We start from the raw sequence: 13,610 nt of genomic DNA, 5'->3' as shown, positions 1-13,610 counted from the left end.
CGTGATAAGTAGAAATATTTCTCCTTTGCTTACCGAGCCAGATGCAGCCGTACAGCTCCACCCTCATACAAACGGTCATGGGCAGCTCTGTGACAGGTATCACACGAATGTAGCGGGCTATGATCGAGGGCCGCAGGTCCTTCAGTACGACATCATAAGCATTCGAGTTACCTTGGATCACCTGCAGGTACGTGGGGAGAACAGAAAAATGATTCAGACAAAAAAAACATTTTGTGTTTAACATTATCTATTTATTCCTTTTGTAGGTATGGGGACAATGTCCTCAAGCCACGGAACCATTCCATAATCTAGCTCACTTTAGATGCGTGTACAATGAAGACCTCTGAGTAGATACCTGTTTGCCATGGTGGTCCTTCCAGGTGAGCCAACGAACGCCGTTCCTACTGTAGTCGATCCTGTAGAAGCGGGCAAACTCCTTCCCGGTGGCTCTGGCGTGCCGACCCTGTGTCCCAATGAGCGTGATGAAGTGCAACTTGTGAAGGTCAATCTGTAGAAACTGGACATCTTCTGGATAGAGCAAACCTTGTGGACACCAAGCCCCATCTCCATACTCCTGCTGCAGTCTAGAGAGGAGAGAAATGTGAAGTGGTTGCCATATTAGAAATATCTGTAGTAGAAAGTCGGTAGACACCATATAGTCCTTACAATTCAATTCAACGCATCCACCAGAGACCTCCGCTCCTCCCAACTGGCCCTGGCCACCATCCCATGTATCCGCAAGACCACGGGTTGAGGAAGATTCTTCTCCTACCTCAAAGCAAAGACCTGGAACACCCTGACCCTCCACCTCAGGCAATCACCGCCTCTGCCTCAAATCAGGAAGGACCTCAAGACCTGGATCTTCGACAGAACCACAGCGCCTTCGACAAATCAGCAGTCCAGTGCCGAGGGACCCCTACGGGGGAGTAGTCACGCTTTACTAGACACTGATTGATTGAATGCTTAACTTTTGTTTTGTATGCATTTAGAATGTTTTACTATGCTGTATAACTGGGTTAATTTAATGTCGTTTTCACTTCTATAGTGCACCTCCACCACTTCTTTGCTGCCACACAGGTTTTGGAGTCTGGATGCCATTGAAGCTCCTAGGATTGTTGCCTTGTGCCTTTGAGTTTGGTATCTGGAGACAGAGCTGTGCACTGTTTATATAATAAGGTTTTGCACTGGTTAATGAGAACAGCGACATGTCCGATCCTATCAGGATCTCTGCAGTGCATGGTGTGTTTTGAAGTGTGTGCCGAGCACATTTGCCCCTGCTTCTGTTCTGCTGGGATCCATGGCTGTTCACTGCCCAGCCTGTGAGAAGTGGTGATTGAGAGGCATAGCCAATGACAAGACTGTGACCTTGTGCATCTGTGGGAGTGCTACTTTTAAGCTGTTGGGAATGGTTTGTTTTGAATGCTGTTGGAGCAGAAGACACACCAATTATAAGCCCTCGGTGCTGTGTTTTGTCAATGAGGGCGCCAGGGGGGCTACGTAATGCATTCTAATGGTGTAAGGTGCCTGAGGGCACCACGGCGTCTGTTTAAAGCATTGAATTATTGTATGGTGCATGTGGCTTCCAGGGGTCTATTTAATGTATTCTATGGGTGTAGAACGGGTCAAGGCAATTTACAGTATTTTATCCGTGTCTGGTGTATTCAGGTCCCAGGAAGTCTGTTCAAAGTATTCGACTGGTGCAGGACTTATTTAGGCACCAGGGAGTCTATTTAATATATTCTGTATGTGTTCTGTAAAAGACCACAGGAAATCTGCTTAATGGATTTTATTGTTGTAGGGTGCATGGGGGTTTCCCCAGGGAGTCTGTTTAATATAATTCTATTCTGGCAGGATGTATATGGACACCAGGGAGTTTATTTAATATATATTGTGTCAATGTAGGGTACATGAGGGTATCAAGGGGTCTTTGAAATGTATTAATTGATCCTTAGTGCACAAGGGCTGCAGATGGACTGTTAATGCATTCTATTGGTTTAGTGAGCAATGGGGGTCTACGTAATGTATTCTGAAAGCCTAGGTTCCATGAGGGCACCAAGAGGTCTGCATTATGTTGTGGTTAGGTGCATGGGCATGCCAGGGCATCTGTTTAATGCATTGTACTGCAGTACTTAATTTGTGCTGTGGGTACCACCGGCCTTTATTTTGGCCAAAGTAGACATGCATACCACCAGGAAGGAGAAGCTGGTAGACACACCCAAGAAGTAACTGTAGGGAACCGAAGACTGGAAGTCTATTAGCGGCTAAAGAGACATGGGCAATAAGGCGACACATATAGTACCTTGTATCTGGTCAAACCATTCCCTGACTGAATTCACTATTCCAATAAGCACAAATAAACCTGCTCAAACAGTTGAGATGAAATACATACATAGAAATTCACAGTGAATAAATGCTATACACCCATCAGCATACTCCATCATTCTTAAGCGGTTTAGTAATTGAGGCATACAAACTATCCATGAATTTTGCCAAAGCAAGCGAGCGATCAAAATGTTACTCTGTTAAAACAACGTGTAATAAATCACGCCAAGCTGGTACCAGGCAGACAAGAGATAAAGCAAGCTAAGCTTAAGCTGTGTCAGCTGGAGCTGTAATGGTGCAAAAATTATAAGGAAGAAAGAAAACACAAATGTAAACTCGAAGTAACACAGTATAAAGTCAAATAAACTCAAACAAAAACGAAATATTATGCAAAAAAAAATATGAGGACGATAATAAGCAGAAAGATTTTAATTTCATCTTGACAGAAGTCACTTCCCTGGAAAAAAAATATGGCTAACAATTTGTACGCAGGTTTTTTGTGAGAAATTAAATGTTATTTCATAGAAAAAAACCAGAACTGATTAGGAAAAGCCTAAATAAAAATTCAACATATCTGAGAGAGCTAAAAATGGATAGTAACCCTGTTCTTCTGACTGCCTTCCAAGAAATTAATAAGGAATCACAACGAGAATTAATAATTAAATTGAAATCTAGATCACCTAGGCTTCCCTGCAGGACGGCACGGAAGCCTAGGTGATCCTTAACTCCAGAAGCCTGCTCAACAAGCCACTAATAGGAAGGCGTAATGCCGCAAGCATTTAAGCATGGAGCAGTGATTCCTTCAATGAACAAACAGGGTAAGGAGCCCATACTTCTTGAAGATTACAAGCCTAGGACCCGTCCAAGAATCCTGCAATACTGGGTAGCGATAACGAGAGTTATGTCTGAAGTTGTCGATCAGGCTAGACAGCACATACCGTGCATGACTAGGGACAGAAACATGGCCAATATATCTCGGGAAATGGTTGATGGTTGCGTCAGCGATAGCCAAGAGGAACATTGCCCGGGCCTGGGGGGAAAAGCGACCTCTGTGGGTGGTTAATTGTGAGCTGGAACTTGATTGGTGTTTTTGCAGCCAAAAAAGTGATATTCCAAAGTCGGGGTTGCCTTCGAAAATTAGGGAAAGTTTGGGGTAGATGGCTGGGGTATAGAGTACACTAAGGGCTCTCCTCCAAATATATTGTTTATATCCATACCTACAGTCTTACGCACAAATGTTGAAATGGTACTTTCTGTATTCGGAGTCGTCCAATAATGCTGTATAACCGTTTCTATGCTGCTGAATAAAAATATTTATAAAATATAAAAATAAAAAAAGTCCACAAGCCTATATCTTTCCCGCCCTTTCATGCAAAAATTCTAGAGGCATATGTAGCCCACGAAAATTTGCAATCATTTACAGATCTCAGATGTTGCTCACTCTTTCCAAACAAGTTTTCGGCCTATGCACAGTACAGAACCAGGAATTCTTCCTAAGCTAGTTATCCGCACTAGTCTTCTTGGATCTGCCACATGCCTTGACGTGGTTGACCATAAGATATTGGTTGACATATGGAGGAAGCTAGGATTCAAGGAGTGACTCCGATTTAGATTAAATCGTTTCTTGCGAGGTGCACTGAGGCAGGGAAACTTGTTAAGTTTTCAGCAAATGCGATTACATTAGAGTGTGGAGTCTCACAGGGCTCTTCACTATCGCCCCATCTATTTAATCTTGGCCTAACGCGGTCAACCTCAAATCTAGGGAACCTGGTTCGAGTCTGGGCAAAGACGCTACATCCGGTGATTATGGGCAAATCATTTCATCTCCCCATGCCTAACAAAAATGAATGTGTCCTCATGTAACATAACTGGTGCTCGTGTAAAGCGCTCTGATACCTTCGGGTCAAGTTTGTGCTATAGGAGACTCTGTAAAAAAAAAAACCTCAATGTTAAATCTTTAATGAAAGCATTAGTTGTAGACTATATAATTACGCTGGCGATTCACAGTTGCTACTCAGTCTTGATGAAACATCTATGTCGCAACTGGAATTCCGAAATACGGTGTGATTCGTTTTTGTTTGGACAAGTGTCAATCATCTAAAAACTAAAAACAGATACGAAGGAGAATGTCATAATGAACAAATGAGCAAATCTGTGGAATTAATTTCATTGGACTAAGAGCAATCCTGTGCACACATACAATCGATTAAATCAAAATTGACATGAGTAAGTACAACTTGACAAAAGAAACATCCGCATATATGCTAGTGATTCTGTTTAATAGGCGTATCCAGCCGACACGTGTTTCGTCATGGGACGAGTAGACCATGACTCTTCAGGGCTGGAGAGAATATAAGAACATTACATGCTAAGACATATGCCATAAGGCAAACGTTTGCAAATTTTTACATAGTCCAAACGTAGAATACCACGCCAATGTGGAGATAAAACAAGAGAAGAACACCACTACTTCAAGAAGGTACTGAAGTGCTGATAAAACAAAGGTATAGAGTAAGCCTGCACCACCAATCGGTGAAAAGACACAAAGAAAGGGAAGAAAGGAAAAAAGAACAAAATTATCCCCAATGCACCAAAATCGAATGGAAGGTATAAAGGCTAGAATCTCTGTGAGTGCAGAATCAACAAAAAACATCCATACCTGAAGCTAATGCCAAAAGGACAGTAGATACTGAAACAAAGAACAATACGAAAAAATAATAAAACGACTGTGTGTTCAAAGAAGCGAAAACAATAATCCCAAAAGAAAGTCTAAAACACAGTAAACGAGAATATCTTACCCCTCAACCGGTGATAATTCCAACCCGGTTGGGTAACGCAAAAGTGAAAACAGTGGGTCAGTAAAGCTGGGCAAATCGGTATAATCTCTGTACAGATGAAAAATAGCACCACCGATATGAGTGGCCAAAAAATCATATGTGATGATAAGACTAATAGTACATGAATAATTCGTACCTCCAAAATTTCAGCCAAAAAAGTCTTAAATAGCTTCCAGACGCCAGTCACGTATAAATCAGTGGCAAAGACAATGTATTCTTAAATAATGGTTCCAACCCGTGAGTGTCGGGCAAAAGTTTCAGCTAGAAAAAGTCTATGCGAAAAAGTGTCTGAAATAAAAACAAAAGCAGGAGCCAAAGTCAGGTAACGATAATGCCTCCCACAATGCTTATTCAAAGAAAGACAAAGGTACCATGTCAACATCAATGTCGGAATCAGAGGAAACAATCAAAATTAGAAATTTATTCGCTACTTACATGTTGAAAGGTGTGTCAAAACATCCTGGCGGCATCCATTCCGTGTGCGAGTGAATCCGGGACCCGTAACCCGGAAGTGCTTAAATATCAGGACAAAGCCCAAACACTAGAACGTTAAATGCGTATATTAAATAACACCGGAAGAGGACGGACCGTAGTATGCTGTAACCGATCGTGACCGAAGTGCCGGAAATAAAGAATATTGAATCTACTCCTAATGTACGTGCATCAAGGTGACTCCCACAAAAGATACACATCCAAGGCATCACGCACAATGTGTCGCAAGCTGTTATTTAACCGCCGTATGTCAAAAAGTGAAAAGAAAAAAATCACAATATAAAACAGCCGCAAAACACGAGTGGTGCAAAGTAATCCCATAAAAGAGACAAGGCTCCCTAACGTTAATATTAGTCGCTAATGATCAACAAGGGAAAAGAAAACCACGGAGCATACGGTATAAGACAATATATTAAGCTCATCCAAAAAGTATCAATCACAACCCGGAGCCAATCAAGTCAACGATATAGAATATCTGCTTCAATCCCCTCACTAGAGGATAGAAAAGAGGGAGGTTAAAGAGAGAGGCAGGAGAAAGAGAGAAGGAGGCAGGACAGTGAGTACGAGTGGCATCCCCGTACAGCATTAGTGAAACAGAAAACAAGCCAAAATGTGTCGCTGTTAATATATCCTAGGCTGTCACAAAGGTCAACTGAAACACGTAGTGTGTGACATAGGGCGCGTTAAATCACACGTAACTGGACAACCAGTTATCGGACATAACACCAGTCTATGAAGAAACATGAACACAGTATGAAATTATACAGGATAAAACACAAGTGCTGAACTATTGGCACTAAAAATGGTTCGAAAACATGAGAGGGTATGTACTGAAGCACAAAGCACTTAAAACGTCATCGTTCTGAGTTACATAGAGTGAAGTAGAAAACTCAATCAAAAAGATGTGTCAGAATTATGAGAGTACATAAATTACAGCAACACTTACAAAAACTCAAACTCTCATGGGCAATAGGCAGGCGGGAAAAAAAGGCAAGTATATGAAAGTAGGGACATGACAAATTTCGAATACAGTTAATGTCACGAAAACCAAATCGCAGAAGTAAAATAGCTAGATGGCATTTATCAACCCACATGTATATTGCATTTTAAGACCCAGCTGTTATTATGTTACAAAATCAAACTTATAGAGGGCAAGGGAGCAACACACAGTATTGCAAACTGGCAAAAGTAGCATAAGAGCAACATCACATCAGTTAAGTCACAGTGGAGAGCCAGGTACCAGGTTAATGGAACGGCTAAAGAGCTGAAACAAAAACATTATGTTCATGTTCGTCTCAACCCAAAAAATATTGCATTTCTGAGTCATAATTGAGCCCGTGCTCAACCGTCTGGAGGCGCATTATCCACATAGCCTCACACTGTCTTAAGCGAAGTTCTCTATTACCGCCTCGCACCCCTACATCAATAGTTTCTATCCCAAAAAATTGAAAACCTTTCCGGCTATTCTGTGTAGAGCAGCTAGCAGTGCGTAGAGCTACTGGGTATCTGGCATCGCCCTGGTGAATTGCCCTGGTGTGTTCACCTATTCTTTCCTTAAGCGCCCTGATGGTGCTACCCACATATTGTTTCCCACAATTGCACTCTATGATATAGACTACAAATTTGGTAGTGCAATTGATGTTGGATTTGATAGTGTATATGTTACCATTATGTCCAGCAAAAGATAGAGTCTTATGTTTCGCCCATCTGCACACTCCGCAGCAGCCGCATTTGTGAAAGCCCAATGTCAGAGGTGTAAACCAAGACTGTTTCCTTTGAACTTTTGGTACAGTAGGACTCAGTCTACTACGTAGATTGTAGCCTCGTCTGTACGTAATCTGTGGGTAACTGGTAAGGAATCTCTGAAGAGAGGTGTATGTTTGGAGAATGCCCCAGTGTTTATTGAGGCTTTTCCTCATGATGTGACTTAATGCATTGTACTCCGTTATCATACGTATGTTGCGCTCTGTAGTCGCCTTATTGGTGGTTTTAGGTAGTAGGGTATTAGTGCGTTTCACCCTGGCTATTCTGTTTTCCGATTTTTTAAGAATTAAAGGAGAATAGCCCCGTTTCTGAAATCTCTGTTTCATATCTTTAATGCAATCTGCAAATTCCAAATCATCACTACAGTTGCGTCTGGCTCTTAAAAATTCTCCATAGGGAATTGCGTTCACCTGGTGAAATGAGTGGTTACTGTGTGCATGTAATAAAGAATTGCATGAGGTGCCCTTGCGGAATAACCGACTGTTTAATTTGTCATCCTTTACGAAAAGTTCAACATCAAGGAATGTTACACTAGTAGTGCTATAATCCATGGTGAATTGTATTCCAAAACTGTTGGTGTTGAGATAGGTTCAAAACCTCAACAGCTCATTCTCACTACCGGACCACACTAAGAGACAATCATCTATATAGCGGCCCCAAAAGATGATGGAATTGCTCCATTCTGTTCCATTAGGGCCCCAAATCCATTCCTTTTCCAAACAGCCCATAAATAGATTCGCAAACGATGGTGAAAAACGTGAGCCCATTGCTACTCCTTTCACCTGTTTATACCATGTGTTCTCAAATAGAAAGAAATTGTTATGAAGTATGAGCTGCATCATGGTAATCAGCATGTTGTTGTGTAGCCAGAGTGTTGCTGGCCTATTTTCAAGAGTTTTAGTGACTGCTCTAAGACCTATTTCAGGATCAATACTGGTGTACAATGACACTACGTCCAAGGTGGCCAAAATCATGCCAGGTTGCCACTGAAAATCAGACAAAATGCTTAAAATGTGTTTAGTATCTTGTATGTAAGATGCAAGATTCCGTACCAACGGGCCCAAAAATAAGTCGACATACTCCGATAGTCTCTCTGTAGGTCCTCCTATGCCAGAGACAATAGGTCTTCCAGGAGGAAATGGAAGATGTTTGTGTATTTTTGGCAATGTGTATAATACAGGAAAAGTGGGTCTAAAGACCTTCAGATAGGCCACCTCATCTGCATCTAAAAGGCCTGCAGCATGCCACTCTGAGAGGTGTTTGGTAATCAATGTAGTCAAAGGTCCCATAGGATTATGAGTGACAGTATGATAACATAAGTGATCACTAAGCTGTGATAGGATCTCATTGTTATAGTCGACCCGGTTCATGATAACAACATTCCCACCCTTATCCGCCTCCCTGATAAGGATGTCTTCGTTATCCACAAGTTCTTTTAGTGCCTGACGTTCACCTGATGTTAGGTTATCATTGAAAACACCCTTGTTCTTATTCCTTTTTGATTCATGCAAGTTTAGATCCTCTAACACCCTTTTGTAAAAGATATCAATCACATTCCCCCCTGAAAGTGTGGGTACCCATTTGGACTTATTTTTTTTTTTTTTTAGACCACTACCAGGAGTACTGGAAATATCTATATTGAGCTCATCAAGCAGTTGGACCATGGTGTAAGGAGACTCTTCTATGTCTGTCAGAGACAGGAGCAATTTAGTAGCCTGTATATCAAAAATAGTGGGAACACCAAAAACATCTTCACAATGATTTGTAGTGGCTCTTTTATTAGCTTTAGGATTTTCTGAAATTTTTTTTTCAATTTCAAAGCTCTAACAAATTTAAACAAATCTATTTTGAGTCTACAAAAATCACCAGAGACCGTGGGATTGAAATTAAGGCCCTTGCTAAGCAATGAGTTCATGTCCGCAGTGAGTGTCATGGATGATAAGTTGACAACCTGAACATCAGAGATAGAATCTATAGTGGGTTCCGCTCGTTGCCCGAACGTAGTTTTCTCCTGTATTCTCCCTTTTCCGCCTCTCCTCCCTCTACGTGTTTTGTGACCTGTGTGGTGCGTGTGTTTGAGGCTCTGTTTCCTCTCCGAATGGTCCTTACTTCCCTTAAAAAAGATGATTCATGCCTCTTGGTGTTAGGATCAGTGTCATGCTCACTATCACTAGATACTGGGATACTTAAAGAAGTGGAGCTAGAAGCTGGAGAGATGATGTCAGTTCTGACTGTTTTGTCTGGCAAAGTGCTGGTAGGAAACAGTGTGTCATATTTGCGAGCATAAGTAAAAATTCTGCCCATTTTGTAATCCAATTCGTCCCGTTTGAGCTGTCTCGCTTTCCTATCTTTGATCTCATTCTGGTGTATTGCTAGTATATCCTTCAGGGTTGCATAGTTTTTCTCAGTAGCTTCCTTACGGTTAAGATTTTTAATTTCATCTTCTAAAGTGGCTATATCAGTTTGTAGTTTACTGACTTTCCTCTCAGCACTTTCTATAAGGATTTGCATTAGAGTTTTGGATTTGTGGTTAAGCGTCTCTTCCCATTTAGCCAACAGGTCCTCGTCTAGCTCATCGTAGGTGGGGAATATCTGTGATCTTAAACCTCTAGGTACCCTATCGAGTCTGAGGTACTGTCTAAGAGTAGCTCCATCCCACCATCTTGCATTTTCTAATTTCTTAAGTCTTTCCAACTTAATGAACTTCTCCCTCAGACCCTCCTGATGTGTAGTGGTGTTACTGGTGGAAGGTGTATTAGTGTTAGTACCTTTGGCCAAATTGCCAAAGAGTTCTTCAGCTTCTTTGTCGCGATCCATACTGAGATGGATCAAATGCAAGGAACCCCTGGTTAAAGTATGTTGGATTCACGTTGCGGCTGCCCTTCCTAAATGACAACAATGTAAAAAGTTTGAACGGGGTATTCAAAAATTAGGAAGAAATGGCGCTCTGCAGGTAAACGTAGGTAATGTGAACTCCAATGTCTGATATGGTGCAAAACAGGGAGGGTAGACCCCTGAAACCCCTCAAATTGTGTAGGATTTTTTTTTACCTACAACCAAGCAAAGAGCAATCCTGTGCACACATACAATCGATTAAATCAAAATTGACATGAGTAAGTACAACTTGACAAAAGAAACATCCGCATATATGCTAGTGATTCTGTTTAATAGGCGTATCCAGCCGACACGTGTTTCGTCATGGGACGAGTAGACCACGACTCTTCAGGGCTGGAGAGAATATAAAAACATTACATGCTAAGACATATGCCATAAGGCAAACGTTTGCAAATTTTTACATAGTCCAAACGTAGAATACCACGACAATGTGGAGATAAAACAAGAGAAGAACACCACTACTTCAAGAAGGTACTGAAGTGCTGATAAAACAAAGGTATAGAGTAAGCCTGCACCACCAATCGGTGAAAAGACACAAAGAAAGGGAAGAAAGGAAAAAAGAACAAAATTATCCCCAATGCACCAAAATCGAATGGAAGGTACAAAGGCTAGAATCTCTGTGAGTGCAGAATCAACAAAAAACATCCATACCTGAAGCTAATGCCAAGAGGACAGTAGATACTGAAACAAAGAACAATACGAAAAAATAATAAAACGACTGTGTGTTCAAAGAGGCGAAAACAATAATCCCAAAAGAAAGTCTAAAACACAGTAAACGAGAATATCTTACCCCTCAACCGGTGATAATTCCAACCCAGTTGGGTAACGCAAAAGTGAAAACGGTGGGTCAGTAAAGCTGGGCAAATCGGTATAATCTCTGTACAGATGAAAAATAGCACCCCCGATATGAGTGGCCAAAAAATCATATGTGATACGTAGGTAAGACTAATAGTACATGAATAATTCGTACCTCCAAAATTTCAGCCAAAAAAGTCTTAAATAGCTTCCAGCCGCCAGTCACGTATAAATCAGTGGCAAAGACAACGTATTCTTAAATAATGGTTCCAACCCGTGAGTGTCGGGCAAAAGTTTCAGCTAGAAAAAGTCTATGCGAAAAAGTGTCTGAAATAAAAACAAAAGCAGGAGCCAAAGTCAGGTAACGATAATGCCTCCCACAATGCGGAGTAGATTCAATATTCTTTATTTCCGGCACTTCGGTCACGATCGGTTACAGCATACTACGGTCCGTCCTCTTCCGGTGTTACTTAATATACGCATTTAACGTTCTAGTGTTTGGGCTTTGTCCTGATATTTAAGCACTTCCGGGTTACGGGTCCCGGATTCACTCGCACACGGAATGGATGCCGCCAGGATGTTTTGACACACCTTTTAACATGTAAGTAGCGAATAAATTTCTAATTTTGATTGTTTCCTCTGATTCCGACATTGATGTTGACATGGTACCTTTGTCTTTCTTTGAATAAGCATTGTGGGAGGCATTATCGTTACCTGACTTTGGCTCCTGCTTTTGTTTTTATTTCAGACACTTTTTCGCATAGACTTTTTCTAGCTGAAACTTTTGCCCGACACTCACGGGTTGGAACCATTATTTAAGAATACGTTGTCTTTGCCACTGATTTATACGTGACTGGCGGCTGGAAGCTATTTAAGACTTTTTTGGCTGAAATTTTGGAGGTACGAATTATTCATGTACTATTAGTCTTACCTACGTATCACATATGATTTTTTGGCCACTCATATCGGGGGTGCTATTTTTCATCTGTACAGAGATTACACCGATTTGCCCAGCTTTACTGACCCACCGTTTTCACTTTTGCGTTACCCAACCGGGTTGGAATTATCACCGGTTGAGGGGTAAGATATTCTCGTTTACTGTGTTTTAGACTTTCTTTTGGGATTATTGTTTTCGCTTCTTTGAACACACAGTCGTTTTATTATTTCTTCGTATTGTTCTTTGTTTCAGTATCTACTGTCCTTTTGGCATTAGCTTCAGGTATGGATGTTTTTTGTTGATTCTGCACTCACAGAGATTCTAGCCTTTGTACCTTCCATTCGATTTTGGTGCATTGGGGATAATTTTGTTCTTTTTTCCTTTCTTCCCTTTCTTTGTGTCTTTTCACCGATTGGTGGTGCAGGCTTACTCTATACCTTTGTTTTATCAGCACTTCAGTACCTTCTTGAAGTAGTGGTGTTCTTCTCTTGTTTTATCTCCACATTGGCGTGGTATTCTACGTTTGGACTATGTAAAAATTTGCAAACGTTTGCCTTATGGCATATGTCTTAGCATGTAATGTTTTTATATTCTCTCCAGCCCTGAAGAGTCGTGGTCTACTCGTCCCATGACGAAACACGTGTCGGCTGGATACGCCTATTAAACAGAATCACTAGCATATATGCGGATGTTTCTTTTGTCAAGTTGTACTTACTCATGTCAATTTTGATTTAATCGATTGTATGTGTGCACAGGATTGCTCTTATTGCTTGGTTGTAGGTAAAAAATATTCCTACACAATTTGAGGGGTTTCAGGGGTCTCCCCTCCCTGTTTTGCACCATATCAGACATTGGAGTTCACATTACCTACGTTTACCTGCAGAGCGCCATTTCTTCCTAATTTTTGAATACCCCGTTCAAACTTTTTACATTGTTGTCATTTAGGAAGGGCAGCCGCAACGTGAATCCATCATATTTTAACCAGGGGTTCCTTGCATTTGATCCATCTCAGTATGGATCGCGACAAAGAAGCTGAAGAACTCTTTGGCAATTTGGCCAAAGGTACTAACACTAATACACCTTCCACCAGTAACACCACTACACATCAGGAGGGTCTGAGGGAGAAGTTCATTAAGTTGGAAAGACTTAAGAAATTAGAAAATGCAAGATGGTGGGATGGAGCTACTCTTAGACAGTACCTCAGACTCGATAGGGTACCTAGAGGTTTAAGATCACAGATATTCCCCACCTACGATGAGCTAGACGAGGACCTGTTGGCTAAATGGGAAGAGGCGCTTAATCACAAATCCAAAACTCTAATGCAAATCCTTATAGAAAGTGCTGAGAGGAAAGTCAGTAAACTACAAACTGATATAGCCACTTTAGAAGATGAAATTAAAAATCTTAACCGTAAGGAAGCTACTGAGAAAAACTATGCAACCCTGAAGGATATACTAGCAATACACCAGAATGAGATCAAAGATAGGAAAGCGAGACAGCTCAAACGGGACGAATTCGATTACAAAATGGGCAGAATTTTTACTTATGCTCGAAAATATGACACACTG

At 41.2% G+C, this 13,610-nt stretch overlaps 1 protein-coding gene across 1 annotated transcript in view; it reads right to left on the bottom strand.

Annotated features, from left to right (window-relative positions):
• Positions 1-13,610, bottom strand: part of LOC146868456 (discoidin domain-containing receptor 2-like) — a 445,309-nt gene that overhangs the window by 109,067 nt on the left and 322,632 nt on the right. Inside the window, exons 6-7 of the mRNA XM_085610198.1 lie at positions 356-584; positions 34-181 (exon numbers count right to left, since the gene is read on the bottom strand). Coding sequence (XP_085466324.1) covers positions 34-181; positions 356-584 — 377 coding nt within the window. The remainder of the gene's footprint in view (positions 1-33; positions 182-355; positions 585-13,610) is intronic.

Source organism: Triturus cristatus, chromosome 1_2 (genome assembly GCF_964204655.1).
Source record: "Triturus cristatus chromosome 1_2, aTriCri1.1, whole genome shotgun sequence".
NCBI classification, from domain to species: domain Eukaryota; kingdom Metazoa; phylum Chordata; class Amphibia; order Caudata; family Salamandridae; genus Triturus; species Triturus cristatus.
Note: the sequence above shows the minus strand (reverse complement) of the source record. Positions and strands in the feature narration are given on the sequence as shown.